The sequence below is a fragment of the Tenrec ecaudatus genome, chromosome 10, assembly GCF_050624435.1.
Source record: "Tenrec ecaudatus isolate mTenEca1 chromosome 10, mTenEca1.hap1, whole genome shotgun sequence".
Taxonomy (NCBI): Eukaryota; Metazoa; Chordata; class Mammalia; order Afrosoricida; family Tenrecidae; genus Tenrec; species Tenrec ecaudatus.
Window position 1 is genome coordinate 110,268,857 of NC_134539.1, and position 26,366 is coordinate 110,295,222.

General features: G+C 59.8%; 1 protein-coding gene across 4 annotated transcripts; it reads left to right on the forward strand.

Moving 5' to 3' along the window:
• The first annotated feature begins 43 nt into the window (after positions 1-43).
• Positions 44-21,348, forward strand: MYO1C (myosin IC). Of its 4 annotated transcripts, none has more exons than XM_075561230.1 (32): positions 44-133; positions 6,620-6,775; positions 6,925-7,040; positions 7,763-7,961; positions 8,040-8,120; positions 9,475-9,654; positions 9,736-9,834; positions 9,977-10,090; positions 10,186-10,257; positions 10,905-11,024; positions 11,141-11,223; positions 11,363-11,468; positions 11,561-11,641; positions 11,868-11,959; positions 13,490-13,584; positions 13,674-13,720; positions 13,845-13,925; positions 16,179-16,284; positions 16,394-16,511; positions 16,834-16,947; positions 17,062-17,138; positions 17,419-17,487; positions 17,591-17,675; positions 17,768-17,927; positions 18,132-18,215; positions 18,806-18,899; positions 19,004-19,059; positions 19,188-19,323; positions 19,403-19,473; positions 19,566-19,663; positions 19,744-19,843; positions 20,088-21,348. In XM_075561230.1, the coding sequence occupies exons 1-32, from the start codon at positions 59-61 to the stop codon at positions 20,112-20,114; spliced, it is 3,192 nt and encodes a 1,063-aa protein (XP_075417345.1). In that variant the 5' UTR covers positions 44-58; the 3' UTR covers positions 20,115-21,348. The 4 variants fall into 4 exon arrangements, with proteins under 4 accessions (XP_075417345.1, XP_075417347.1, XP_075417348.1 ...); XM_075561232.1 differs by lacking the exon at positions 44-133 and adding an exon at positions 785-930; XM_075561233.1 differs by lacking the exon at positions 44-133 and adding an exon at positions 4,923-5,206.
• Positions 21,349-26,366: the final 5,018 nt, after the last annotated feature.

Here is a 26,366-nt window from a genome sequence, read left to right on the forward strand (position 1 = left end):
AGCTGCCAGGCTTGCACCAGCCTTCAGCCCTCAGCAAGCTGGCTCTCCGCAGGGCAGGATGGCACTGCAAGTGGAGCTGATACCCACCGGGGAGATCATCCGCGTGGTTCATCCCCACCGGCCCTGCAAGCTGGTAAGCTGGGGTGCGCTGGTCTGGGAGGGTGGATAGGGAGACTACCCTGCAGCCCCATCACTAGCAAGCCGCTATAGATTAGGGAGGGATTCTGCCCCTTCTAAGGACTAGAACCTGCTGGAGGGAAGAGATGTGCGGAAGAGAAGGGCAAAGATTTAATGGCCACAGGTTTTTCAAAGCCAAGCACCTCAATGGGCTGGACTATGGAATGGGTACAGCAGCATATAGGTGACAGGGCCACTTGAGGTGGGCAGACTGGGGCATGTAAAGCAGCAGGCGCACAGTATGCACTTAGCGCCTCCTGTTTCTCTTCTGGGTCGGAGGAACTGGGGCCTGCCCAGCTAGGAGAAGTGGTTTGGGCGTGGAGGGCGCTAAGAGGGAGGTGGCTAGACAACAGAAGAAAGGCCCGAGCCAGTACGCAGGGAAAGGTCTGCTTAGCTCTGGAGGTGCCCAGGGACCTTGCGACCAGTGGGAGCGGGTCGGGCCTCTGGAGGAAGGTGCGGGCTGGGTGGGTGTGCGTGTGCGTGTTTGTGTGACTGCCCCGAGCGCTGGCTGCAGGATGTGCGGCACCGGTACAGTCCACCGCGGACGCGGGCCGGGGAGCAGGCCTGCCGGGGCGGGGCGGGGCCGGAGGGTGCGCGCGCGCGCCGGGGCCTGGGCCCGGCCTGGGATGACGACAGGCGGCGGGCCAGCCCCTAGCGGGCCCTGGGCGGGGAGAGCGTGCCCCGGCCGCCGACTCCCTAGCCAGCCACGCCGCCCAGCCCGGCCCCCGCCCGCGCGCCCGAAGAGCCGAGCCGGTGGGTATGCAGGGCGCGGGCACTGGGCGGGCAGCAGCCGCGTGGCCCCGGGAGGCCTCCGCTGGCGGGGCGGGCAGGATGGTGGAAAGGACAGGCTGCCGGGCGCCGAGCCGGCCTGACGCTGCCATGCGGGAGACCCGGGTCACTGGCCCCGGCGTTGCTAGGGACCGTGGGTGGGCTCGGCCCCGCCCGCGCAGGCTCCCAGGAGCCCCTGGCACCCAGACTCGGGCTGGCGGGGACTTGTTTGCTAGTCGGTAACGTCGGAGCTAGGGGGAAAGCAGTCTGGGGCGCCGGCCCCAGGCACTCAGCAAGCCCCCTGCCCCCCATCCCACCCCCGCCGCCCGGCTGTGCCTGTGGGTTCCGGAGAAGCTGCCCGAGCCCCGCCCCTTCCCGTTCTCCGCCCCCCGGGCCCAGGCGCGCCGGTGCCCACCGCGTGGGTCGGCGCGAGTGAGTGCGTAGGGTGGGGGGCTCGGAGATGAATGAGAGATGAATGAATGGTTGGCCCGCAGCCTCGCTCAGCTCCCGGCGCACTCGGGCCTCCGGCTCCCACAGCTGTGCTCAGTGATTCATTCATTCATCCCGGCTTCTCCGAGCCGGTCGCTGGCCTCGCTGTGTACCTAGAGGGGTGGAAAGCCGGGGCTCGAGCCCTCTCCCGGGAGAGATTGACCAAGAAACAGGCGATGAGCGTGCCACGCGCTAAGGAGAGGCTGAGTGTGGGGCAAGTGAGAAAGGGGTCTGGAGGAGGTGATACCTGACCCCAGTCTCCAAGGCTGACGGAGAATCAGTCAGGTGGGGCAGGGGGAGACGCTGGGCCAAGGAAGCTGCAGGTGTAAAGACACAGAAGCTTAGAGAACCAATTGGGTGTGACTGGTGGCAGGGCGAGCACAGTTCCTCCTGCTGTGTGCGGTGTGGTGTGGTGCCGTGTGGGTGCAGGGGAGGGAAGGGACTGGAGAGGCCATCTGATCAGTCACACTGGGGGCTGACTAGAAGCAGAGGGCTTCAAGACCTTAAGTGGATCCTGACCCGGAAGCCTGCTCTGTAATCCTCCAATCTATTAACATTAGGCGTTAATGGGATCGGTTTTGCATTTTTAAATATCACAAGTTGCTGTGGGAAAATGGGTTGGCTTGAGAAAGGGGTGGGGAGGGGCGGGCTCCAGTGATCACTTAGGAGGCTGCTACTGTGGTGGGGAGGGTGAGGAACAGGGTTGAGGTGGAAGCTGGGGGCAGATGTTTGCTGCCAGGAAGGAAGGGAGGAGGCCAGGCCCATATGATGTAGCTGAAAGTGCCATCCATCAAGGTGCCTTGTTAGTCTGCAGGACACCTCCCCACCCTCCAAAGTCAACGTGTCTGGAAGGCAAAGGCCCAAGGTTCTGGAGCTGGAGTTTCCAAGAGTGCCTAGCCCTCAATCAGGCAGAATTCCTAACCCACCCCTCCCCTTCACAACCATCCTTTGTTGGGCAGCCTGGCTCCAGACTTAAGATTTGTCTGGTAACTGTAAATTGAGCACCTGCTCTGTGCCTGCACTGAGTTCTTGGTGAATGATTTTCCTCTGTCCCAAGAGGCTGCAAGGGTACCTCAATAAACACCATCTTACAGCAACAACCTAGGGTTCTTTAGAATGGCCTCTCGGGATATGTGTGGCAGCTGCCCACTGCTCTCTCCCGATACATTGCCCTGGAGTCCAGGCTTGGGGCACCTGACCCACACTAGGTAAAGGTTCAGGATGCCCCTGAGCTGCAGTCCTGGGAAACACCCCCACGTCCCCGTGGGCCGAGAGACAGCCTTGTGGGTCAGTCAGTCCGTGTCAAGACTCCAACTCAGCCAATTTCTGGGCCCAAGGCCATGTGAGGTCCCCAAAGGCCGGGGCCCATTCCTTGGATGCTACTCCCAAGACCGGCATGCCAGTCAAGTCTTGTGCCACATCTAGGGGGCCTGTTCAGGGCACTGCTGTCATGATGCCAGTCACTGAGATGTCACATGGGGCAGGATACCCCTGTAGTTCTGTGCTGAGTGACTAGAAGCCAAGAGGAAGGCATTGCACCTGGCTCCGCACCGCCGCCGCCAGCAACCCTGCAGGAGCAATATTGTTCCCTTTCCAGTGGGTCTAATCCCACCACTTTCCTACTAGCCCTGAGATCTTAAACAAGCCACTAAGCCTGCCCAGCCTCAGTTTCCCCATCTGTCCAGTGGAGGTAATACTACAGACCTCGTGGCCTGTCCGGAGCACTGCAGGGAATAACGGGAAGAAAGCGCTTCGAGCAGGAACGCGGGGCGCTGCAACCTTTGCCTTTATAGTCTTTCACACCCTCCACTTTCCCTGCTCCTGGGGCCCGCGCTTCCGTCTAGTGGGATGGGGCGGGGCGGGGCGGGGCGGGGGTGGGTGTGGCCGCGGCTCGGGGAGGGGCCAGGGTAGCCAGGGCGGGGAGGGGAGCGGGCCAGCGGAGTCGCCCCCTCTTTCCGCCCGCCACTGGGCGGCGGCCGCGGGGGCGCTCGCGGGCATCCAGAGAATGCGGCGGCGCAGTCCCGGGTGGAGGGGCAGCGGGTCGGACCCCTCCGCGCGCGGATTCCCCTCATTCCAGCCGCTTGACGCGGCGGCGGGCGGGGCGGCCACTGCGGCCACGAGGCTCCGCCTCCCTCTCCAGCCCCGTAGTCTCCCACACTCGCTCGACCCGCGGGAGCCGGAGGGCCCTGGTGCCCGGCTTCCAGTAGGGGCCTTCTCAACCGTGCCCCCACCCCCATCCCCATCCCCACCCAGTCTTCCAATGCACTCCTCACTGCCGGGTGGGTTCCCTCGCCGCCCCTTTCTGGATTTAAACCTGGGGGCACCGTGGAGGGCGCTCCCTCCCGCCCCAGCTCCTCTCTGCCAGTGTTGACGCAGCCAAATGCCGCTCCTCTTCGCCCATCTCCCAGCTGCGCGCCGCGGCACTCAGCCCCTTCGCCCCTCCAGGGGGTCCCATCTCCCAGCTGGCCGCGGCTTCGGCCGGGTTGTTGTTCTCGAGATAATGAGCCTTCCCCACGAGGCTGCAACGCGCACCTGCAACACCCCTCCTACCCGCGCCAAGGGTGCCCAGCCCAGGCCTTGTCTTTCCCCCAACCCCCTAGAACAAGTCGGGTTGCCATTCGGCGCCTCAGGGTGGAGCCAGGCACCTCGAGGGCGCTTCGGAGCTTCTTATAAGGTCCTCAGAGCCTTTCTCCGCTTGGAGAAGGGTGACCTGGCGGGCCCAGGTCTGCCCCAAACATGCGTGGAATGAACGTGTGGCAGAGATAGGAAGGGCGGAGAGGCTCCTTAGTGCTGTGGACTCGTGGGAAACCTCTGAAGTGGGTTTGCTAGATGCAAGGCCAGCCTTGTCTGCTCCTCTGGAGAAAACAAGGCTTTCTACTGCGTACCCAGTTCCAGTCTTGGAAACCCACACGGGCAATTCTAACCTGCTCTTAAAGGGGCCCCAGGAGTCGCCCTCGACTCAATGGCAGTGAATATGAGCCTGCTTTTAAGGATGAAGAGGCAGGCTCAGGAGGTTACGCAAGTGGCAGGAAGAAAGCAAGTTCTGGCCACCAGCGGCGGGGTCTGAGCGCAGGTTGATCCTGGGCCACAGGTAGCCTGGGTCTCCAAAGGGCCCAGCAAGGGTAGGACGGGCAGGGGCTATGCTGGGGAGAGGGCGTCCTGGCAGAAGGTGTGGGGTGACCCAGAGGAACTCCAGGAGCACACTAGGATGGGGGCCAGCGGTGAGGGGCCAGGGCCTTTTGGGGTGCGGGCCCTGGATTGACTAGGGGAAGGAAACAATTTCTGCAGACTTCAGGACGCGGGACCCGCCCCCATGTGTACAAGGGGAGAGGGGGGACCAAGTCCCACTGGGAGGCTCCGCCCGCCTGGGCACGCCGGCCGTATTTGGACATTTCGTTCTATTTTTAACTTTTCCCGGGACCCGAGCTTGGGGTGAGGGGGGCGGGGAATCCTGCTTCCTCAGGGACCCACAGGCCCCAGCCCCCTCCCGCGCGCCGCCCGGCAGCTGGTGTAGACCCAGGCCCGGAAGTTAGTTCCGGGCCCGTATAGACGCGGCGGCCGCCGGGGTTCCGGGCCCCACCCTGGAACCGACGACGTCCCTCCTGGAAAACCTGACTCAGGCGGAGCCCCAGCCCGGCCGGAGCCCCGCCCCCGCGCCCGCCCCCAGCTGGGAACTGGGGTCCACCTTCGTCCTCGCCCCCCACCCCACCTCCTGCAGCGGGACGGGGAGCCCGAGTCCCGAGCGAGGCGGAGGAGCTGGGGGAGTCCCGAGGTTCGGGGGCCGTGGAGGGGGCGGTGCGGGGGGCTGGCTGGTCCCTCCCTCGCTGACGCCGCCGCCGCGGAGCCCGGGCCCGAGACCGCGGGGCGGCAGAGCGGAGCGTCAGGCCGGCCGGGCAGGATGCGCTACCGGGCGTCGGTGAGCGGGGGGCTGTGGGCGGGGCAGGGGGTCCTGGGCGCCCCTCCCTACCTCGCGGCGGCGCCTTGGAGCCTCCAGGAAGCGGGCGCGGCCCAGGAATTTCGGGTGGAAAAAATGTCCGGGAAAGTTGCGGGGAGGCGGCAGAGGTGGGGAGTACTGTGGGTGCCGGGACCGAGATCTGGGAAACCGCTCTGGGTGGGGGTGAGGGGTGAGAAGGACGGCTGGGAGCACGGAGACCCCCCTCACCCAGAGGGCAAGTGGGCGGGGACAGCAGCCCGATTTGGCAGCAGCACGGGAGAGGGGAGAGGGGCAGGCCCGAGAGCCATATGGAGATCCGCAGGTCTTTGGGGTCTACCTCGCCCCCCACCACCTTGCTCTCCGCTGACCCTGGACACTCTCTTGGTGCTCCCCTCAGTTCCCTAGAGCCCCAGAGCCCTCTTTTGAAGGAGAATCCGAGCCCCTGGGGTGGGGGGTGGGGTTAGGGCTTCGCTGAGTGTGTACTTCCCCCACCCCTGCTGGGCTGGGCGCAGAGGAGGCAGCTGGACTTTTGGTAGTGAAATCCCTAGGCCCCTGAGGCCCTGGGGACTCTTGGTAGCAGGACGCCTGGGAGTACAGCAGCTGGAGGTGGGTACAGAGGGCCGTCCCCTTCTGGGAAGTGTGCTGCCTGCTGGAGAATCCCTGTCCTGTAGTCTGGGGGTGGTCTCCTGTTTCTCCCTAGACCCTCCCTGTGGAGGTTCTGGGGGTGGGGGGAAGCCCCACCCTTCTGCAGAATTACTGAACAGTTTGTCCTCCAAAGCACCTGTCACATGTGGCCCAGAGCTGAGAGACCTGAGGTCACCTGGCCTGGCTCCCTCCCTCTGTGAGAAGCCAGCCTCCCAGAGAGGAGGGGATTTATCCAAGGTCACAGAGCACTTGCAAGGAATTCCTTCTCTGGGCCCCTCTTTCTGCACACACACCAGGGCCTTCCTGGTTCAGTGACCCTGCTCCCATGTCCTTTGTGTCCTGTGCACTCCAGGGGCCCTGTGGCTGGTGCCCACCCACCAATGGCCTCTAGCTCACCTATCCTGTGTTTAATATTTTATCTGTCTACCATCCTCTGTATGGGGGTTCCCAGCATGTGCATGTTCTGTGTGTCCAGGCCCCTATGGCCACTAGCAAGAGTTTCCCCTCTCAGCCCAGCAGGCCCTGGGGGAGGGGGAGAAGCCACCTGCCGGGTGGGTGGGGTGTGCCCTGCTGGCGCTAACTCTCTCCCTGTGCCCATCCCTGCAGGCCCTGGGCAGTGACGGGGTACGGGTGACCATGGAGAGCGCGCTGACTGCCCGCGACCGGGTGGGAGTCCAGGATTTCGTGCTGCTGGAGAACTTCACCAGTGAGGCAGCCTTCATCGAGAACCTGCGTCGGCGGTTCCGGGAGAACCTCATTTATGTGAGCTGCCCCACCCCACCCGGCCTGTGGGGAGATGGCTGGGGCACTGCTGCCTGATACTGACATGGGGGTGCGGGAGAAGGAAGGAGCCAGGAGGTCTGGGAGGACCCTGTAACCCTCTTCACCCCCACCCCTTCACCCCCACCCAGACCTACATCGGCCCTGTCCTGGTGTCTGTGAACCCCTACCGGGACCTGCAGATCTACACCCGGCAGCACATGGAGCGGTACCGTGGCGTCAGCTTCTATGAAGTGCCCCCCCACCTGTGAGTGACCCTAACCTCCAAACAGGGACCCTCCCATCTGTCTCCCACAACATTCCTTCCTGAAGGAGGGAGGAGTTGCTTTCCGTGGAACCCTTCTTTCTAGCACACACGGTCCCAGACTTGTTCGGCCCACCACCCTGTGTTCTGGGGGGGGGGGGGGGAGGATTTACATAGCAGCTCCCTGGCAAATAAAAACTTATACCATGACCCATAATTCAGCCCTTTCCCACAGCCCCCCATTATTCCAGGGGGTGGTATTGCCCATTTGGGGAAACACTGTTTTAACATGAGCTCTCATTCTTAGCTGAGTTAAATCTCTCAACTCCATCTGGGAGGAAGGTAAGCAGCCCCCCGCCTCTCAGGTCACATCCTCCACTTATCGTCTGACTCTGCCTGGTGTGGCTTCCTAAACCTAGTGGGTCTCTGACTCTTCTCAATGAGGAACCCACCCCCCAGTCCTACCTGAGCGGGACCCCAACTGCCACGGGCTGGACCTGCCATTGCCTCGCCCATGAGAAGTGCTCTCAATCTTCCTTCCGAAGGGAGCCCCCAAATGATCCTCTTGATCACCCTGCCCCACAAAATGGGTCTCCACACAGATATGGGAGCGGCCCTACAGTCTTACCCGATGGGCCTCGGCACCACTTGACCACATCACCACCACCCCACACACACCCCACCACCATCACCCTGAACTCCCTGACAAGCCCCTGGCCCCCCAGGTTCGCAGTGGCCGACACTGTGTACCGGGCGCTACGCACCGAGCGTCGGGACCAGGCCGTGATGATTTCTGGGGAGAGCGGGGCAGGCAAGACGGAGGCCACCAAGAGACTTCTGCAGTTCTATGCCGAGACCTGCCCCGCCCCTGAGCGGGGTGGCGCTGTGCGGGACCGGCTGCTGCAGAGCAACCCTGTGTTGGAGGTAAGGGTACAGGTTGGCACCTGGAGGGAGGGGTGCAGGGGGGATGCCAGGTGACCCTCATACCCCCACCTCTCCCAGGCCTTTGGAAATGCCAAGACCCTGCGGAACGATAACTCCAGCCGATTTGGGAAGTACATGGACGTGCAGTTTGACTTCAAGGTACCTGGGGGGATGTTGGGAGAGGGGCTTCCCATTGTACAGGTGTCCACAAGCCAAGTCCTTGGCATCAGCAAGCAGTGTGCTCAGCGCTGTCCAGGTGCTGGTAGTATAGTTCTGAAATGAAATAGCCCCAAATCCCTGCCCTGGGAGGAGATGGGCAGCACTGGGCTGCTAAGCACAGGGTCAGCACTTCGAGCCACAGGAGAGAGATGAGGCTTTCTGGCGCTGTAAAGATTTAAGCTTTGGAAACCCACGGGGGCGGTTCTACTCAGTTCTACAGGATTTCTGTGAGCCAGGATCAACCCGATGGCAATGCATCTGGCTTCTGGTTTGGTGGAGGGAGATCTTCAATACACAGGAAAATAACCAACGAGCCAAGTCCGGGAAACAAAATGCCGAAGGGAATGGAGGAACCTTTGAACAGGGAGAGCCATTGCAGTATGAAGTGGGGGGCTCTGCAGACCCCATGCAGGGAATGGTTCCAAGCTCCTGAGGTGGAAGCGTGCTTGGCATGGTTAAGGGCCAGCAGCGAGGCCGGAATGGCTGGAGAAGAGAGCAAGGGAGGAGGTGGAAGGAGGGAAGTCAGAGGTGAGGGAGGAAGGCCAGGTGGGGCAGGTCCCTGTGGGTCTGGTTCAGCACTTTGATTTGCACACCGTGGGGAAGGGGACCCACCGGAGGGACCAGAATCGGGACTGGAGCTTCCCTTTGCGAAAGGACCACTCTTAGACACGACTCTTTGTTAGATATGTTTAAGCCGTTGAATTGTCAGGCACGTGACATAGTTGTCAGTAGAACTTAACTTGTGTTGAAAGTAGACTGTAGGGGGCCAGGGCCGAAGCAGGGAAACCGGTTCGGAAGCTCATTTCATAATCCAAGGGACACGAGACAGTGGCTGACGGGGGTGGTGGTAGGTTGTGGATTCTGAGTACCTGTTGGCGGCAAGGCCAGCAGGATTTGCTATCTAACTGGATATGGAGTGAGAAGGGGAAAGGTTTCCATGTCTGCAGCTGCCTTAGCCAGGACCACTAGAGATGAAGTGGCCTCTGACGGGTAGGGGGTGGGGGCATGCTGGGAGGAGCTAGCCTGTGATGGGGGCGGGGCAGTTGGGAGTCAATGAGATCCCTGTCAGGCTGCCAAATAGGCTAGGTCTCCATGACAACCCCCTGAGGTAGGGCATGGTTTCCCCATTTCTTAGATAAAGAAACTGAGGTCAAAGCAGGGAGCTAGCTTAAAGGTACACAGCTAGTGGTGGAGCTAGAGTTTAAGCCCAGGAGTTCATAGGAAGAAGAGAGGCCCTCTTCCTTGGCCGGGGCTTCTGACGGGGGCCCTGGGCCCTCCCTTGCTGTGCGTGCAGGGTGCCCCTGTGGGTGGCCACATCCTCAGTTACCTCCTGGAGAAGTCCCGAGTGGTGCACCAGAACCACGGGGAGAGGAACTTCCACGTCTTCTACCAGCTCCTGGAGGGTGGGGAGGAGGAAACGCTACGCAGGCTGGGCTTGGAGCGGAACCCCCAGAGCTACCTGTACCTGGTGAAGGTGAGTGGGCGGCAGGCAGGGCAGGTGCCTTCCAGGGGGCCCTGTGCCAGAGCAGGTGACCCAGCTGTTTCCCTCCTCCAGGGCCAGTGTGCCAAAGTCTCCTCCATCAACGACAAGAGCGACTGGAAGGTCGTCAGGAAGGCCCTGACTGTCATCAACTTCACCGAGGACGAAGTGGAGGTGAGGCCGCTGGCAGTCACACACTCCCCCCCCCCAAACACATTGTCACACCCTTCCACCAGTAGAGTTCTACTCCATTTGTAGCCCGGTCCCCTGCTCTGTCTGGCCACGGTCACTAGTTGTCCCCCGCCCTCTCCCCCAGGACCTGCTGAGCATCGTGGCCAGTGTCCTGCATTTGGGCAACATCCACTTTGCTGCGGACGAGGAGAGCAATGCCCAGGTCACCACTGAGAACCAGCTCAAGTATCTGACCAGGGTGAGTGGAGTGGAGTGGGGTGAGCGGGAGGAGAGGAGCAGCAGGGGCAAGGGAGCACGCCCTCCCTCACCACGCCCACCCTCCACCCTCGGCAGCTCCTCAACGTGGACAGCTCTACGCTGCGGGAAGCCCTGATACACAGGAAGATCATCGCCAAGGGAGAAGAGGTGAGCCTGAGCCTCTGCCTCGGGCGGCGTGGAGGAAGGAGCAGGTGTTTCTAGGCAGCCCTTCCCCGACTGCCCAGCTGATCCTCCCAGCCCAGCCAGGGCCAGGCCCAAGGAGGCAGGCGCTAGCTATGGGTTCAGGGCAGTGAGTCCATCCTCCATGCAGGACACTCTGGGTCCTGTCCTCGCAATGCATGTCAAGCATAGCTTCCACTGAGCTCCGTGGAGGCTGTGATGTTGAACAGGTTTCAGGGCAGGAAGAAGAAAGGCCTGGCAATCTCCCCCACCCCCAAATCAGCGCAAATCCTGTGGATCAGATCCCTGAGCAAGGGTCCTTCATCCACCAGTCATGGGAACGGTGTTGGACCGGGCAGCATTTTGTTCCCGTTGGGCATGAGGTTTTCACGAGTCAAGGACTGACTCCCGGCAATTAACACCAGCTCTTTGCTCAGAGAGGCACAATGAGCTGGCTAAGACCACCCAGAGGGTGACAGGTTGCACCCAGGACTCCCACCTTTTGAGGCCTCTGGTCCCTGTCCCACCTTGGCACTGAGTTGGTGCCCTCTAGGGGAGGGCAGGTGATGCTGAACAGGAAAGGCACAGGGAGGGGTCTGGGTGTTGAGCTCCCTGTCTCGACCCGACGCCGGCAGCTCCTGAGCCCCCTGAACCTGGAGCAGGCTGCCTACGCCCGGGACGCTCTTGCCAAAGCTGTGTACAGTCGCACCTTCACCTGGCTGGTGGGGAAAATCAACAGGTCGCTGGCCTCCAAGGTGAGGACTCAACCCAGGCAGGGGGAGTCAGGAGAGGCGTGCGGGAAGGGTGTGGGCGGGGCCCTGGGGCCCCACAAACGCTCAACTCATGTTCTCGGATGACCACCTGACTCTAGGATGCTGAGACCCCCAGCTGGCGGGGCACCACGGTCCTTGGGCTGCTGGACATTTATGGCTTTGAGGTGTTTCAGCACAACAGGTCAGTGCCACGGCACCCGCCCACCCCTGTGTGTCTCTCATTCCTGCCGCCTGCAGTCCCCCTTGCCCTGCCCCTGCTCCTGGTCCCACGTTCCTCTTGAGTCACCGTGGGTCTTCTGTTCGCCATGCCCCGCCCCCAGCTTCGAGCAGTTCTGCATCAATTATTGCAACGAAAAGCTGCAGCAGCTCTTCATCGAGCTGACCCTCAAGTCCGAGCAGGAGGAATACGAGGCCGAAGGCATCGCTGTGAGTGAGGGCGGGAGGGCCAGGCCCCGGGTCTCCCTGGGAGTGGGTGGGGGCACGCCATGATGACGCCTCCCTGCCCTCTGACCCCTCAGTGGGAGCCTGTCCAGTATTTCAACAACAAGATCATCTGTGACCTGGTGGAGGAGAAGTTCAAGGGCATCATCCCCATTCTGGTGAGTCCTCTGCTCCTCCAGGACCTCCTGTGGAGGACTTGACTGGGGAGGGCAAAGGAGAGGGATGCCACCCACCCCATCTGGCCCCTTTCCAGGGACTGAGCAGGGGCAGGGCAGTGTGGAGGGAGAGGGCTGAACACTCCTAGGAAGCTGCCCCTCCGCAGGCTCCTGGGCCCCCCACCCCACCCCACCCCACCCCACATGTGTCCTATCCCATCTCCCCCAGGATGAGGAGTGTCTGCGGCCCGGGGAAGCCACAGATCTGACCTTCCTGGAGAAGCTGGAGGACACAGTCAAGCTCCATCCACACTTCCTGACGTGAGCGGGGCTGCCCTGGGGCAGAGTTGCAAAAGACGGGTCCTCCCCACCCCCCACCCCACACACAGGCCCACAGCCCGACAGCCCTGTGGAAGTCAGGAGGGGCCAGAGAGCCCAGAAATGGCTTCTGAAACAGAACCCCCCAGCCCCGAGGAGCTAACCAGGGACAGCCCCACAAGACTGCTCCTAGCACCCAGTCCACGAAGGAAGACGCCGGGAGCATGGCTTCCTTCCACCTCCTTCCTCGTTTTTTGTTTGTTTGTTTGTTTGTTTTTGAGAATGAAACTTTGCCTTACTTAGAAACTGCTTTTACTGGGAGCATCCCGTAAAGTGAGGGCACAGGAAATTTAAAAAAAAGGAAGCCCCTCTGTCCTAGATCTGGCCTGCCTTTTTCTGGGCGAACATCACCTCGACCCTACAGCACCCCTGTCAAGGAACTGCCCTGGGTGCTGGGCTCCCTCTTGCTTGGGCCCCTTAAGGTGAAGTTGCTGCCCCAAGGTGATCAGACATCTCATTAAGTCACTGGGACTGAGTCCCAGGGCTGACTGATAGCGAGTCCCTGGACATTTTGTGTGCTTTGTAATATGTCAAAAACGCGTTCTGACGATAAAAATAGCACCGCTCGTTAGGGCAGAGCCGGGCTGTGAGCTGCCCTCACTGGTGCTCCTGTGACCCAGAGTCTGTCCCTGTTGACAATTTGAGGCATTTCCTTCCTGTCTTGGTCCATACATTTTTCCCTCCTAGGAGGAAACTTATTGTGTTGAAGGCTCAGGAGGAGGCTACATCCCTTCCTGTATCATCAGACATGAACTATTTCTTCAAGCCCCTTCCTGCAGTACCTTCACCCAAGATGTGCCCATGCCCACACGCTCACCTGGCATTTTAGGCCCCCTGGTCAGCCTCTGGGGTTCCTGCCGCTTCAAACACCTGTGTGCCCTCTATTTTTGTGGCTGGGGAGTTACTTGTGATAGCTCTGAAAAGTAGAAAATGGCTGAGTGTGTCCTTATTTTAAGGACTCTGACTCAGAATGGCACTACACGACAGAGGAGGGGTGCTCTGGTGGGTTTCTGGGAGCGTCAGTCGTTACAGGAGCGGACAGCCTCCTCTTTCTCCTGCGGAGTCTCTGGTGGGCTTGAACCATCGGCCTTAGGGTTAGCAGCTCCCTACGTAGCCCCTTGTGCCACCAGGGCTCCTGGCACGCTGCTTCAGGTCTATGCAATCTCTTGGGAGATTCTTTTCTACAATATCTGGTGATGAGCACCCAGCATCGTGAACATGGACTCCACATTTGGAGTCAGAGAAAGAAGTCCACGCTCCTGCTTGAGCGTCCTGGTCCTGTGACCCCAGCCAAGGCCGGAGCTGAGGTGTCTGCCTCCCCAAGCCTTAGTGTCTGCCTCCCCTCATAACAGCTCAGTGTGGGGTGGACATCTGGGGACATGGCAGCTCCTTACCGGAGGAGGACATCCTCCCTGGGAGACAGGCAGGGACCCGGCTCAGGCCTCCAATCTGTGGCTTCCCCTCCCTCCCCAGGCACAAGCTGGCAGACCAGCGGACCAGGAAATCGCTGGGTCGAGGAGAGTTCCGTCTTGTGCACTATGCTGGAGAGGTGACCTACAGCGTGACTGGTGAGGCCCTGGGAGGCCGGGTCCCCACAGGGTCTAGGGAATGGGCCACTCCTCCCCCCACCTCACCTCTGCTCTCCCCTTTCCCCCAGGGTTTCTGGATAAGAATAATGACCTTCTCTTCCGGAACCTGAAGGAGGTGAGGAGGACTCAGCAAGGGGCCTGGGTTGGGAGCGGCCACACCCCTGTATGGACCTGTGCTCTCGGAGTCTGCCCCACCTGCCTCTGCCCTCGCCCTCTGACGCCTGCCTCTACCCTCCTAGACCATGTGCAGCTCGAAGAATCCCATTATGAGCCAGTGCTTCGACCGGAGTGAGCTCAGTGACAAGAAGCGGCCCGAGACGGTGTGGAGCTGTGGGGCCCGAGGGGCGTGTGTGTGTGTGTGTGTGTGTAGGGTGGTGTAGGGCTGCAAGGAGTGTGCTGCGCAGTGTGCCTGTGAGCTTGTGTATTTGCTGGCGCCTCTGCGCACATCTCTTTGTCTGATGCTGCCCGCAGATGCTACCTTGTCTCTCTGTGGGGCCCATGTGGGTGCCCTTCCCTCCAGGGGTGCCCTTGTTGTGTTCACCCGCTCAGCGCTCAGCAGGCATTTGTTGCAGGCACTACTAGGCACCAGGGACACAGAAGGGAATCGCTGCCTCACACGGATGTGCGGGAGATGCTTTGGGAATTTAGGAAAGAGCGCAACCCGTTGTGCCTGAGGGGCCGGAAGAGGCAAGCAGGTCAGGGAAGCTTCCTGGAGGAGGAGACATTTGAGCTCATGTAGGGATTTGTAGGCACATGCCAGGACCCTGGGGAAGAAGTGGTTAAGCCCTAGTCTGCTCCCCCAAAGGTCAGGGGTTCACCTGCTGCTCTCTGGGGAGAAAGGCAAGAGCTTGCTTCAGAAAAGATCCACTGACATCCCTGGGAAGCCTGTGGGAGCGGTCTGCTCTGTCCTTCAGGGTCACTGTGAGCTGGACTTGCTGGGACAGCAGTGGGTTTGGTTAGTTCAGGGTTTCAGGCATGTTAAGTGGACTTATGGGGGAGTGTTGTAGGCAGCCAGGGGCCAATCCAGGCACACAGAGTCCCCAAAAGGCTTGGGGTTGAGGCGGGGTGTGGCCGGTGGTGCCAGGTGCCGGGAGAGCTCTGTGGGCGGAGGGAGGGTGGAGGCCTGGCTGTTGCCTGATGCCCTGGGCAGGAGGGAGCCACAGGAGGGAGGTAGAAGCCGATGTGCTTCAAGCTATCTGTGCGAACCATGTTGCCCAGGGCCTAGCTCCTGGGTGTTCAGCCCTCTGTGCCCCCCATCCTCTCTGAGGACACCTGCATACCCGTTCCTGCTCAGGCCTTCCCTTCCCAGTGATCCTCCACTGGTCTATAGAGGGCCTATGGGTACCGAGTCCTGCTCCTCTGTGTCCCTGACTCAGGATAGGGCTTGCCCTCCACCCAGCCCCCAGGCCAGAAACCTGGGCCCCCTTCCCAGGTGTTGTTCCTCCACCTCCCCATCCCGGCAGCAACCACTGGTTTGTCCAGCACCTCATCACGTCTCAGCTCCTTCCACGTGTCCAATCCTAGGTGTCCTGTAACCTGGGCACCCACCACCTCTCTGGGTCTTTGTCCTTCTTCTGAACCAGCCTGCTAGCCTCCTCAGGCTCCCGGTTTCCCGCCTGCCCACCTGCCAAAAAACCCCAGCAAACTCATTGCCACTGAGTCGATTCCGATTCATGGTGATCCTGGAGGAAGGGGTAGTATTGTCTTCCCTGTGGGTTTACTCTTTATGAAAGTGAAAACTTCTTCTTTCTCCCACGGAGCAGCTGGTGGTTTTGAACTGCTGACTTTGCGGTGAGCAGCCCAGTACATAACCACCTTCCGCACGTGCTGTATTGGTGGTACTCCAGCACGCTCCTCCCTCACGCCGCAGTCCTCAGTGGCTCCCTCTTTCCCCTCAAGTTCCTTAATGAGATTCGCTAGTCTGGCCTGTGGCTTCGACGCTCACCCCGCCTATGTCTTTGCCCTGCTCTCTGCACACCCTGCTCCTGTGCTCCGGCTGCCCCTCTGCCTGACTCTGCTATGCTTACTGCTGGCGGTCTTCTGCTCATCCTTTAAGTCTCCACTGACCGGCTGTCTCCTCCAGGAATTCTGTCCTGCCGCCCCCTACCACCCAGATGGGGTTAGTGATCCTTCCTTGGGACTCCCTGAAGCCGTGGGATAGACCCCCTATTAGCTTCGGGACTATGATGGAGGGCGAGACTCGGCCAAGGGGACCCCGAGGGTCCTACAGAGCCTCCCTCTGGACCACTGGCTGGATGTTTAGGGACAGCTGTGTGTTAAGGATCGCGGCCACTGAAGCCCCAGGGGAAGAGGGAGGTTGCTTGGGGAAGTTTGGGAGCAGGATTTTCCGCATGTGGAGTGAGATTCCTCAGCCAAGGTCTCCAGCCCCGCCAGCGGAAGATGAGGTGAAGCCTGGCCCTTCCTCAACTGGGGAAGGGCGGCCAGCAGAGGGAGGGAGGGCCCTGGCAGAGGGATGGGCAGTGGTGGACATGGGAGTTTCCCCCTGTCCTGCGGGGCCCAGAAGCCTCTGCACTGCGCCTCTGCCAACCTTCTGCCTGACCTGGACCCCCCAGGTGGCCACCCAGTTCAAGATGAGCCTCCTGCAGCTGGTCGAGATCCTGAAGTCCAAGGAACCCGCCTACATCCGCTGCATCAAGCCCAATGACGCCAAGCAGCCAGGTTGGCCCCCACCCCACCACTGGGGCCTATGTGTGCCCGCCCATGGGGGTGCATAGTCGTGGTGGCAGGCCACTGACTACACCTTCACCTCCCGATCTCCCTCTCACAGGCCGCTTTGATGAGGTCCTGATCCGGCATCAGGTGAAGTACCTGGGCCTGATGGAGAACCTGCGTGTGCGCAGAGCCGGCTTCGCCTATCGCCGCAAATATGAGGCTTTCCTGCAGAGGTGCGGCTGGGCCTGACTCCCAGCCAGTGTGGAGGGTGGGGGAGGAGCCCCACATAGAGGATCCCCAGGCTCTGGGCTGTGGAACTCTCTGGGCTACAGGCCTGGTGTCAGTCCAGAGGGCGGGAGCCTGTGGGAATGGGGTCTCCAAGAAACCCAGAGAAGGTAGAGATGAGCTTTTCTGTAGGTCTGAGGAGGCTCCAGGTGTGCCATCCAGCACGGTTACTTCCTGGCCTCTGGCAGACACCATAGCCCCAGTGACCTCGTCTTTGAAAGGGGGCAGTAACTCGTCCCACAGGTGCATTCTGCTGCTGGTCATCCCCAGGTACAAGTCGCTGTGCCCCGAGACATGGCCCACATGGGCAGGGCGGCCCCAAGACGGGGTGGCTGTGCTGGTCCAGCACCTGGGCTACAAGCCAGAGGAGTACAAGATGGGCCGGTAAGTTGTGCCCACAGCTGGTGGGGGTTCAGGGGGAGCGGAGCAGGGATGGGTGGGGGTTGGGGAAAGCAGGACAGACTGGACAGTGGCAACAACCAGAGGCTGCCCATGCAGGACCAAGATCTTCATCCGCTTCCCAAAGACCCTGTTTGCCACGGAGGATGCCCTGGAGGTCCGGCGGCAGAGCCTCGGTGAGAGACAGGACTGTCCCGTTGGGGTCCATTCTGAGGAGCAGAGAAAGGACTCTGGTTCCTCTGCTCCGTGCCACCTCCTGGCACCTGCCATCTACCTCAAAAACCTCTTGGAAAATCCTACTGCATCTACTCCCTCCTCTCAAGGGCACATGCTCCCCTATCACCCCCTCCCTCACCGCTCCTCCTCCATGTCTCCCCACCCACGTCACCCCTTCTTCTCTGACCAAGCTGGCTGGGTCCCCCAGCTCCAGCCTAGCCCCTTTCTCTCCGACCACAGCCACCCAGATCCAGGCCACCTGGAGGGGCTTTCACTGGCGGCAGAAATTCCTCCGGGTGAAGCGATCAGGTTCGGGGGTAGGGGGTCACAGGGGGCTCAAGGTTCGGGAGGGTCTGGGGTCATGGTGGGCCACTGCTGAGGGGGCAGCGGTCAGCATCTGTGGACTCTGCAGCTATCTGCATCCAGTCTTGGTGGCGGGGAACGCTGGGTCGGAGGAAGGCAGCCAAGAGGAAGCGGGCAGCGGAGACCATCCGACGGTGAGTGCCGGGGGTGCCATGGGGTGGGAGGTGAGGGGGCACCTACAGAGTGGGATGGGCGGGGTTCCTCAGACTGCTGACCGACACCCCAGGCTCATTCGTGGCTTCATCCTGCGCCATGCACCTCGCTGCCCCGAAAACGCCTTCTTCCTGGACCATGTGCGTACCTCGTTTTTGCTCAACCTGCGACGGCAGCTGCCCCGGAGCGTTCTGGACACCACCTGGCCCACACCCCCACCTGCCCTGCGCGAGGTCTGTAGGCCACCCCTGCCAAGTCGGGGGCTCTTGTTGCTCAGAAAGTCAGGGAGGGCTTCCTGAAGGAGAGGGGCTAGAGCCAGGGACCACTCAGGACAGGAGGCCTGCCCAGGGCAGAGGCTGCTAGGGGGAGTAAGTCTGGTACCTGGGTGGGAAGGGGACCAGTCTGCCAAGGTGCCCCAGCCTGGCGCTTCCCCACAGGCCTCGGAGCTTCTGCGGGAATTATGCATGAAGAACATGGTGTGGAAATACTGCCGGAGCATCAGCCCCGAGTGGAAGCAGCAGGTATGGAGAGCCAGGAGGCAGCTGGGGACCACGTCTGGGAAGGGAGAATGTTGGCCTGGCTGGGGGTGGAGTAGGGAACACCTCACCCATGATGCACCTTGCCACCGCAGGTGGCTCCCAGCCCCCTTTGGTCTCATGAATGGAGTATCTTGGAGTAGCAGACAGAGCTCATCTTGGGGAGGTCAGCTCCACTGGGGGGGCAGGGGGATCGAGGCCCACCAAGGCTGCATCTTTGCAGTGCTATGGTCAATTGGAATGCCTGCTGTGTAGCTGCCACCTAGCTCGGAGATGGTGCCTTGAGAATTAGGCAGCGAGACCCTAGGCTGGAGTGGAGTCTTGAGGACCCTCGGCCTGAGCCGGTGGTGGGGCATCACCCCAAAGTTGGGCTGTTGAGGGGGCCTCTCGGGTGATCTTGACCTCAGTTGGCTCAGGTGGAAGACAATGAAGAGGAGGAACTAATGAGAGAGTTGGTGGCCAGACTCAACCTTCTGGTGTTGGGACCAGAAAGAGGACCAGGGAGGCCACCTTACTTCCTGAGGTCTTTACCCACTCTTGGCCCACGCTCCCCCCACCCCCACTTATCTCCTCAGCTGCAACAGAAGGCTGTGGCCAGTGAGATCTTCAAGGGCAAGAAGGACAATTACCCCCAAAGTGTCCCCAGACTCTTCATCAGCACACGACTCGGTCAGCCCCTGACTCACCAGCGTTAGCCCCTACCTTCCTGTCCCCCTCCCCCTGCCTTCTCTCCTCCCCACCTCTCACCTCGCTCTTCCCCATCTGGGTTGCAGGAGCGGATGAGATCAGCCCTAAAGTGCTCCAGGTCCTAGGCTCTGAGCCCATCCAGGTGAGAGCTGCCTGCAACCTGTAGTTCAGCGGCCCAGAGGCTGCACTGGGGTCCGAGCGTGGCCACAGGGGGAGGCTCTTGTCCCTGGCGCCCCTCAGCCCCTCCCCTGCCGTGCCCTCTGTCCCCAGTACGCAGTGCCAGTAGTGAAATACGACCGCAAGGGCTACAAGCCTCGCTCGCGGCAGCTGCTGCTGACGCCCAACGCCGTGGTCATTGTGGAGGACGCCAAAGTCAAGCAGAGGATCGATTATGCCAACCTGACCGGTACGCCAGAGGTCAGGGCTGTGGAGGGAGGGCCCGGCTCTCACCCTGGAACCCTGATCTCTGCCCTCCCCCCCCCCAGGAATCTCCGTCAGCAGCCTGAGCGACAGCCTCTTTGTGCTTCATGTGCAGCGAGAAGACAACAAACAGAAGGTGCCCTTGGTGGGGGTGGCGGCTGCCAGGCAGGGCTGGGTCCTGCCTCCGACCTTGAGCAGGGCTGACCCCACCCCTTCTGGCCCCCCTAGGGGGATGTGGTGCTGCAGAGTGACCATGTGATTGAAACGCTGACCAAGACAGCTCTCAGCGCCGACCGCGTGAACAGCATCAACATCAACCAGGGCAGGTGAGGGGCAGGCGTGCGAGTGGGTGGGGGGCTCGGGGTGGCTCCTGTGCCAAGTCCTCACAGGTGCCCCTCCCCCATAGCATCACCTTTGCCGGGGGCCCCGGCAGGGATGGCACCATTGACTTCACGCCCGGCTCGGAGCTGCTCATCACCAAGGCCAAGAACGGGCACCTGGCTGTGGTGAGGGAGGGCTGGGCTGGCCTCTTCCGATGGCCATGCCTTCCCCGGCCGGAGGGTGGGCAGGCGCCACACACTGACCCCTTCATCCTATTGCCCTCCAGAGATGACGGGGTGGGGAGATCAGAATGATGGGGGTGGGCACTGGGTAAGAGAAAAGCATCCAGGTCGGAGGCCAAGAGGTCCTGGTCCCCTCCCCCTGCCTGGCACACCTCTCCTGCTCACCAGCTGGTGTCTCTGCCCCCAGGTGGCCCCCCGGCTGAACTCTCGGTGATGAAGGTGCCCACCGGACCCTCTACCACTCCCCAGTGCTTTGCTTCTCCTCCCCTCCCCTTCCCAGTTACCAAAGACTCGAGCTTCCAGACAGGGACCCAGGGACACCTTGAAGCCCACCTACAAACACCGGCCTCCTGCCGCCTCTCTCTCCAGGAGCAGCCGGGCAGCCAGGGAGCATCCCCAGGAGTGGGCTGGGCCGGCCGGGCCACAGCAATAGGAAAGCCAGGGCCAGAGCATGAGTGCCTGCCCCGCCGCTCCACTGATGCCAAACGTTGGAGAGAAGGGGTCTCTGGCCCAGGTGCTCTCTCGCAATTTTTGTGATGCTTTATAGGAAACTTTTTTAAAAGCCATCCTCCCACCCCAGGACACACTGGATGTGTTCTCCCTGACTCCTACAGGGTAGGGGGTGCAGCTGAGAGGTGGGGCGGGCCGGGCTTTGGTGCCATCTGGTCTTGTCTTCCTGCCCAGGCCACCCTCTTCCTCTGCCTCCTCCTTGGTCCCCTTGGCACCTTGTCTGCCTTGTGCCTGCCTGTCTGCCCAGCCACCGTCTGCAGCCCACTCTGACCTCCCCTGGGGGCTGAGACCACCCTTACCTGCCCCTCTCTTCCTGCCTTAAGAATGCCCTTTCAATGTTTTCATCCCAGCCTGGGGATCCTGCAGGGGGAAAGGTGTGCCTCAGGTCACAGAATTTGGAAGACGAGAGAGCATCTTATCCAGCCCCCTGGTGTCATAGGACAGGAGAGCCAGGGCCAGAGAGGGGAAGGCCCATTGCCCAAGGTCACACAGAGGTTGGGGCAAACCAGGACTGCAGCCTTGTGCTCAGCACAAGCACACCTCACTGCCCCCCAGACAGGGAGCCCCATGGGACGGCGCTGGGGACAGGAGGGGAGTCATGCCTGAAGTGTGCATCTGGCTCACTGACCAGCAATCACCCTTGGGGGCCACCAGGTGGAGGAGCACTTCTTAGATGACAACATCTGCCCATGCACTTTGGCCCCATTCAAGGACATAGGGCCAGGGCTGCTTCTGCACCTGCCTCCCTAGCCCAGGATCCTGGGGAGGGACTGGCCTTGGGAGGAGCAGGGGGGGCATCACTTCTTTCTGCTGCTGCTGCCCCCCCCCAAGGTTTGGGGGCTGCCTAGCTGCCTCTGTGCCCTCCTGGGGGTCTTGGCCCACTGCTGACATTTCTGCGATCCAGAGAAACACTAAATAAAGCAATATGTGTTTGCCAACATTGGTGTGCTCGAGGGTGTTGGGAGAAGGAGAGGGCCCCTGGAAGACAACCCAGCCATTTTCTGTGGAGTCAGTGATGTCTGCTGGTGACCCGGTCTGTGAGTGGCACTGGACTCCATGGGGTTTCCAATGACCAGTTTCTTTCTGGAAGTAGACTGGCGAGCATTTCTCCCAAGCTGCTCTGAGTGTGTGGAAATCGCCAACCTTCTGGTGAAGAGCAGAGAACAGTCTGTGGCACCTAGCATCTCCTGGGGAGCCCTGGGGGCGTAGTGGCTATGCACTGGGCTGCGACCCACAAGGTGCACAGTTTGAAACCAGCAGGGACTTGCCAAGAGAAAGACGGGGCTTTCTACTCCTGTAAAGAATTCCAGTCTCGGAAACTCAGGGGCTGTGCTACCCTGTGCTGTCGGGTCCCTATGAGGTGGCATCGACTCTATGGCAGGAAGTTTAGGAGCATTCCTAAGGACCATCTGTGTTAGGCTGGGTAGTGACCTCTGTAAGAAAGAGCTTGATATCAAGAAGTAACTACCAAGCAAACAGCCCAGTCCAACTCAAGTCCTTAGTCCTTCCTGAGACTCACACAACCGCATGCAGTGATGCAGAGCCCAGGAGGGCCACAGACCGCTGGGTGGGTGCAAAGTCTTGGGGATCCAATGGTCCTGGAAGCATTCCAGGGCTCTGGCAGATCTCCGCGTGGCTGGTCAACAGGAAGGTGAAGGTAGAAAGAGAGGGTGGTTCCCAAGACCCTCTGTGAGGTCATGCCCACAAGGGGGAACCATCAGGCTCTGACCTGATTGACAGGCTGGACTCCACCCTTCCACTTCCATATCTTCAAGTCGCCGCTATGTAACTACCACAACTCGCTGCCTTACCCGCAGGAGGAAGGCTGCAGGGCTGTCCCTGAGCAGAGAGGGCAGTAGTGCCCTTCCACTGACATGCTGAAGCGCGGGCCGGTGCTGCGGCTGTGGGGAGAGATGCATCACCCACAGGCCTGTCGCGTGCTCCTGAGCTGGGCAGGCGGGACTAGCGGACAGAAGCACCGCCCAGCGTGAGTAGTGCAGGGGCGGAGAGTGGCTCCTGATGGGTGGAGGGGTCCTCAGCCTGGCCTAGAGAAGAGGGCGTTGCAGGTGGGTCTCTGCTACGAACGACCGAGCTTGGGCACACACCAGTTGCTCTCACCGAGGGTCTAACTCGTGACCCCCATGTGTATCACAGCAGAACTGCTCCAGAGGGTTTTCAATGACTGCTTACCCCAGGACTGGGCTGGGCAGAAGTGGGCAGGTCTTGCCATTAGCCATTTAATAGCTCCTTTCTAAGGAGAACTGCTTCATGCCCTGGCTCCTCGTCTCTCCTCTGAGGGCCCAGCCTGGCTGCCAGCAGCTCCAGGCTTTCATTCAAGGGCTGGCAGAAAGCTTCTGTCCCATTAGGTAAAAGTCTCAGAGTCCACTGCTCAGTGGATCAGCTTGGGTCAGTGGCCTTCCGTGGCCCGATCACTGGCCTTAGGAGAGCAAGTTCGGATTGGCCAGGCCCCGGTCCTGGGCCTGCCGTCAGGCATTAGTGAGTGAGCCACCCCCAACCACACGAAGTGGGTGGGGGCGTCACCCGGGAGTCCAGACTCAGAAAGCTGGCCCAGAAGGTGCTTTCAAGTCTTGCAAGCTGCAGCTGTGGCGCCTGTGGTGGCCTCCTGAGTGACTGTATGACGCACCGCTGCTCCAAAGACATTTGTTTTTGTTGTTTTCGATCCATCAACCACTCTCTGGGTCAGGAGTGGAGCATGCACAGTGGGAGGACTTGCCTGGGGGCCTCTGCAGGGAAGAAGATTCATGACTGGGGATGGAAGGCGGACGTGAGCGTCCTGTCCCGCAACTATCTTTCAGGCTGAGATTGGAATGGAAGCAGATCACCAGGCCTTTCTGACGTGGTGCTGCTGGTGTGGTGTCATCAGGTACCTCTCAGCAGCCAGCCAGTTTTCTCAAGAAGCAGGGGTCTTGTGCATAGAAGATATGGTGCCTGCAGGCCTTGCATACAAGGGCGTGGGGGAGGCTTGGTTTGGGACCAAGCGGTTGACCTAAAGGATTTCGATTTCTCAGTGGGCAGAAGACCTCAAGGAATGACGTAGCACACAGTGTGAGCCTCCAGGAGGTGAACACGTAGATCCTGACACCTTTCAAACTACCTTCCGCAGCCCCATCAGTGATGAGCTCCGCCTGAGTCAGAGCAGGAGCTGATGGATCAGATAAGCACGGATGAGCCAACGGAGCAGCTTCATAAGCGCAATCACGCGGTGCTTTCCCCGGTGAGCCGGGCTATGAGTGAAAGCGCTCTCCGGGGCACAAACAGATGTCAGCTCAGGAAAGACACTGCTCTCCTTTTGAGAAGCGACTGTAAATGGTGTGTGCCCCCTGCTGACATCCTGAGGGGAGTCCAGCGTCCTTCAGAACCCAACCCAACCCCAAACCCACTGCCGTCCTGTCAATTCCAATGCACAGCCACGGGCTACATTAGTGCTTGTGAGGCCGCAAATCCTCCTGTGAGCAGACAGCCTTGTCTTTCGTGTGGCCGGTGGTTTTGATCCACTGAGCTGGTGGGCTGACCTGAAGGGCCCTGCATATTGTGGGGACTAATTTTGGCTCTGGTGGTGGTAGAATGGTTAAGAGCCTGGCTGCTGACCTCCAGGTTGGTGGTTGAAACAGCAGTTCCACTGGAGCAGGATCTGGCAATTTGCTTCTGTAAAGATGAACCAGTTGTTGTCAAGTGAGTATCTTTATTAAAATAAACATATTCGGGAGGGAGGGGGGAAACAAGGAGGAGCTGATGCCAGGGGCTTAAGTGGAGAGCTAATGTTTTGAGAATGATGAGGGCAATGAATGTACAAATGTGCTCTACACAATTGATGTCTGGATGGATGGTGATAAGAGTTGTAGGAGCCCCTAATAAAACAATTAAAAAGGTAAAAATAAACATACTCATAGATCAGGGAAACCATCAGCATCTACTTCACCCACGCAGAGTCTCTCAAGTCACTGTGTTTACAGAAGCAACCTGCCACAGGGTCTCCTGTGGAGTCCGTGAGTTCAAACCTCGTCCTTCTTAAGAGCAACTAAGGAGCTTAACTCCCCCCGCCCATAGCACGCAAAGCTCCTCCCCCGAAAGATTGCAGCCCACAACACCCAAGGGGAACAGGTAGACTTTGTCATACAGAGCTGCTTTGCATCGAAAATTGGCTCGACAACACACAACAACAATAAAAAACCCCAGCAATTTGGGCTCTGGACAACAGCTTCCACTGTGCTCCATACACGTTCAGGTCTTCATTCAACCCTCTGCTTCTCCCTGGGAGCTGTCAGGAACAAAAGGAAGTACAATTCCTTACTCTCAAGGAGCTTGTGCTCCAGAAGGGAAGGGAGACAGCACACAACATAAAACCAAACCACCTTCACTGCCATCGAGCCAGCCTTCGTGACTCAGGGTGACTCATGGTTCCTGAGAGTGTGACCCTCTACTGAAGCAAACAGGCTTCACTTCCGTGAAGTGGCTGGTGGGTTAGAACCGCCAAACTCACAGTAAGCAGCCCAGTGCTTACCTGGCAGCACCAGCAGGGCTCCTATGACACAGAGAAGTAAACTATACAACAGGTTAGAAAGGGCTGTTAAGAAAACAAGTAAAGCCCATAGAGGGGCCTCTTGAGAGACCTGAAGAAGCAGGTGAAGTTGTGGCCTGTGAGCTGACCATGTGGCTAGCTGGAGCAAGCTTGCTTCTGGCTCAGGGAACAGCCAGGACAGAGACCCCTGGGCAGGAGCAGGGGAGTGAGCGTGTGGTGGGACTTGTCTTGTTGGGGAAGGTCATGAGTCCTGAGCGGAGGGAGTGTGGGAAGAGGATGGGAAGGCACGATCAGACCAACTTCCACCTCTCCTCTTTTGAGCATTCCTGACCATTTCTGCTCCGTGAGGACAGAGAGCATTCCTGACCATCTCTGCTCCGTGAGGACAGAGACGAGAGAGGCTTCTCCTTGACTCGTCCACCCCAGAGGCATAGGATGTCCTAAAGGAGCGGTTCTCAACCTGTGGACCCAGACCCCTTTGCGGGTTGAATGACCCTTTCACGGGGGTCGCCTGATTCATAACAGGAGCAAAATGACAGTGATGAAGTAGCAACGAAAATAATGGTATGGTTGGGAGGGTCACCACTACATGAAAGGGTCGCGGCTTTAGGACGGTTGAGAACCCCTGTCCTAAAGGGGGTGGGGGTCGTGTGGGCACTGAGTGGGACATATTCCAGCAAAGCAGAACCGCTCAAAACAGAGCACTTGCCACCCTCATCCTCAAAAGTCCTGCAGCCATGTCATCGCTGGGAACACCTTGCTGACCTCTCCGGAAGATCCCACTTCCTGCCTGTGTCCCCGGGCCCCTCACTTCCCCAGGACCCTCGCGGGGTCTCGGCCCATTTCTCCCCAGCCCTTTCCCCCTCCTGTCCGCCTGCCTCCAGGCCCTTCCTTAGAATCTTTCAGACTGGTTCTTGTCTCTGCAGAACTGAAGACACCCCATAGGGGGTGAGTGGGGCATCGCTCCCCCTTTTACCCTAGTCTAGAGAACCTTTAACAGACTTGAAAATCCATTTCCCTTCTCCCCTATGTGGATGAGAACAGGGCAGAAGATCCCTACTCACCTACTCACACCCTTTCTGTTTCTGTCTGTCTCTCTTACGCACATATGCACTTTGACAGGTTGTATCCTCAGTTATTGCTTAAAATAGCAATTGTTGTCATTTCAATACAAATTTGTTTCTGCTTTTAAAAAACTCATCTTATTGGGGGCTGGTACAACACAATCCATACATACATTCATCCTGTCAAGCACACTTGTACATTTGTTGCCATCATCATTCTCAAAACATTTACTTTCCATTTGAGCCCTCGGTATCAGCTCCTCATTTTTCCCCTCCCTCTTCCCCCTCCCTCATGAACCTTTGATAGTTTATAAATTATTATTATTTTGTCGTATCTCACACTGTCGGACGT

Bases quoted from the DNA above. Each gene is read 5' to 3' on its own strand.
- MYO1C (XM_075561230.1), top strand. From the start codon at position 59: ATGGCACTGCAAGTGGAGCTGATACCCACCGGGGAGATCATCCGCGTG. The intron at 10,258-10,904 runs GTGAGCCTGAGC...CGACGCCGGCAG, and splicing joins TCATCGCCAAGGGAGAAGAG to CTCCTGAGCCCCCTGAACCT. The intron at 19,060-19,187 runs GTGAGAGCTGCC...CTCTGTCCCCAG, and splicing joins TAGGCTCTGAGCCCATCCAG to TACGCAGTGCCAGTAGTGAA.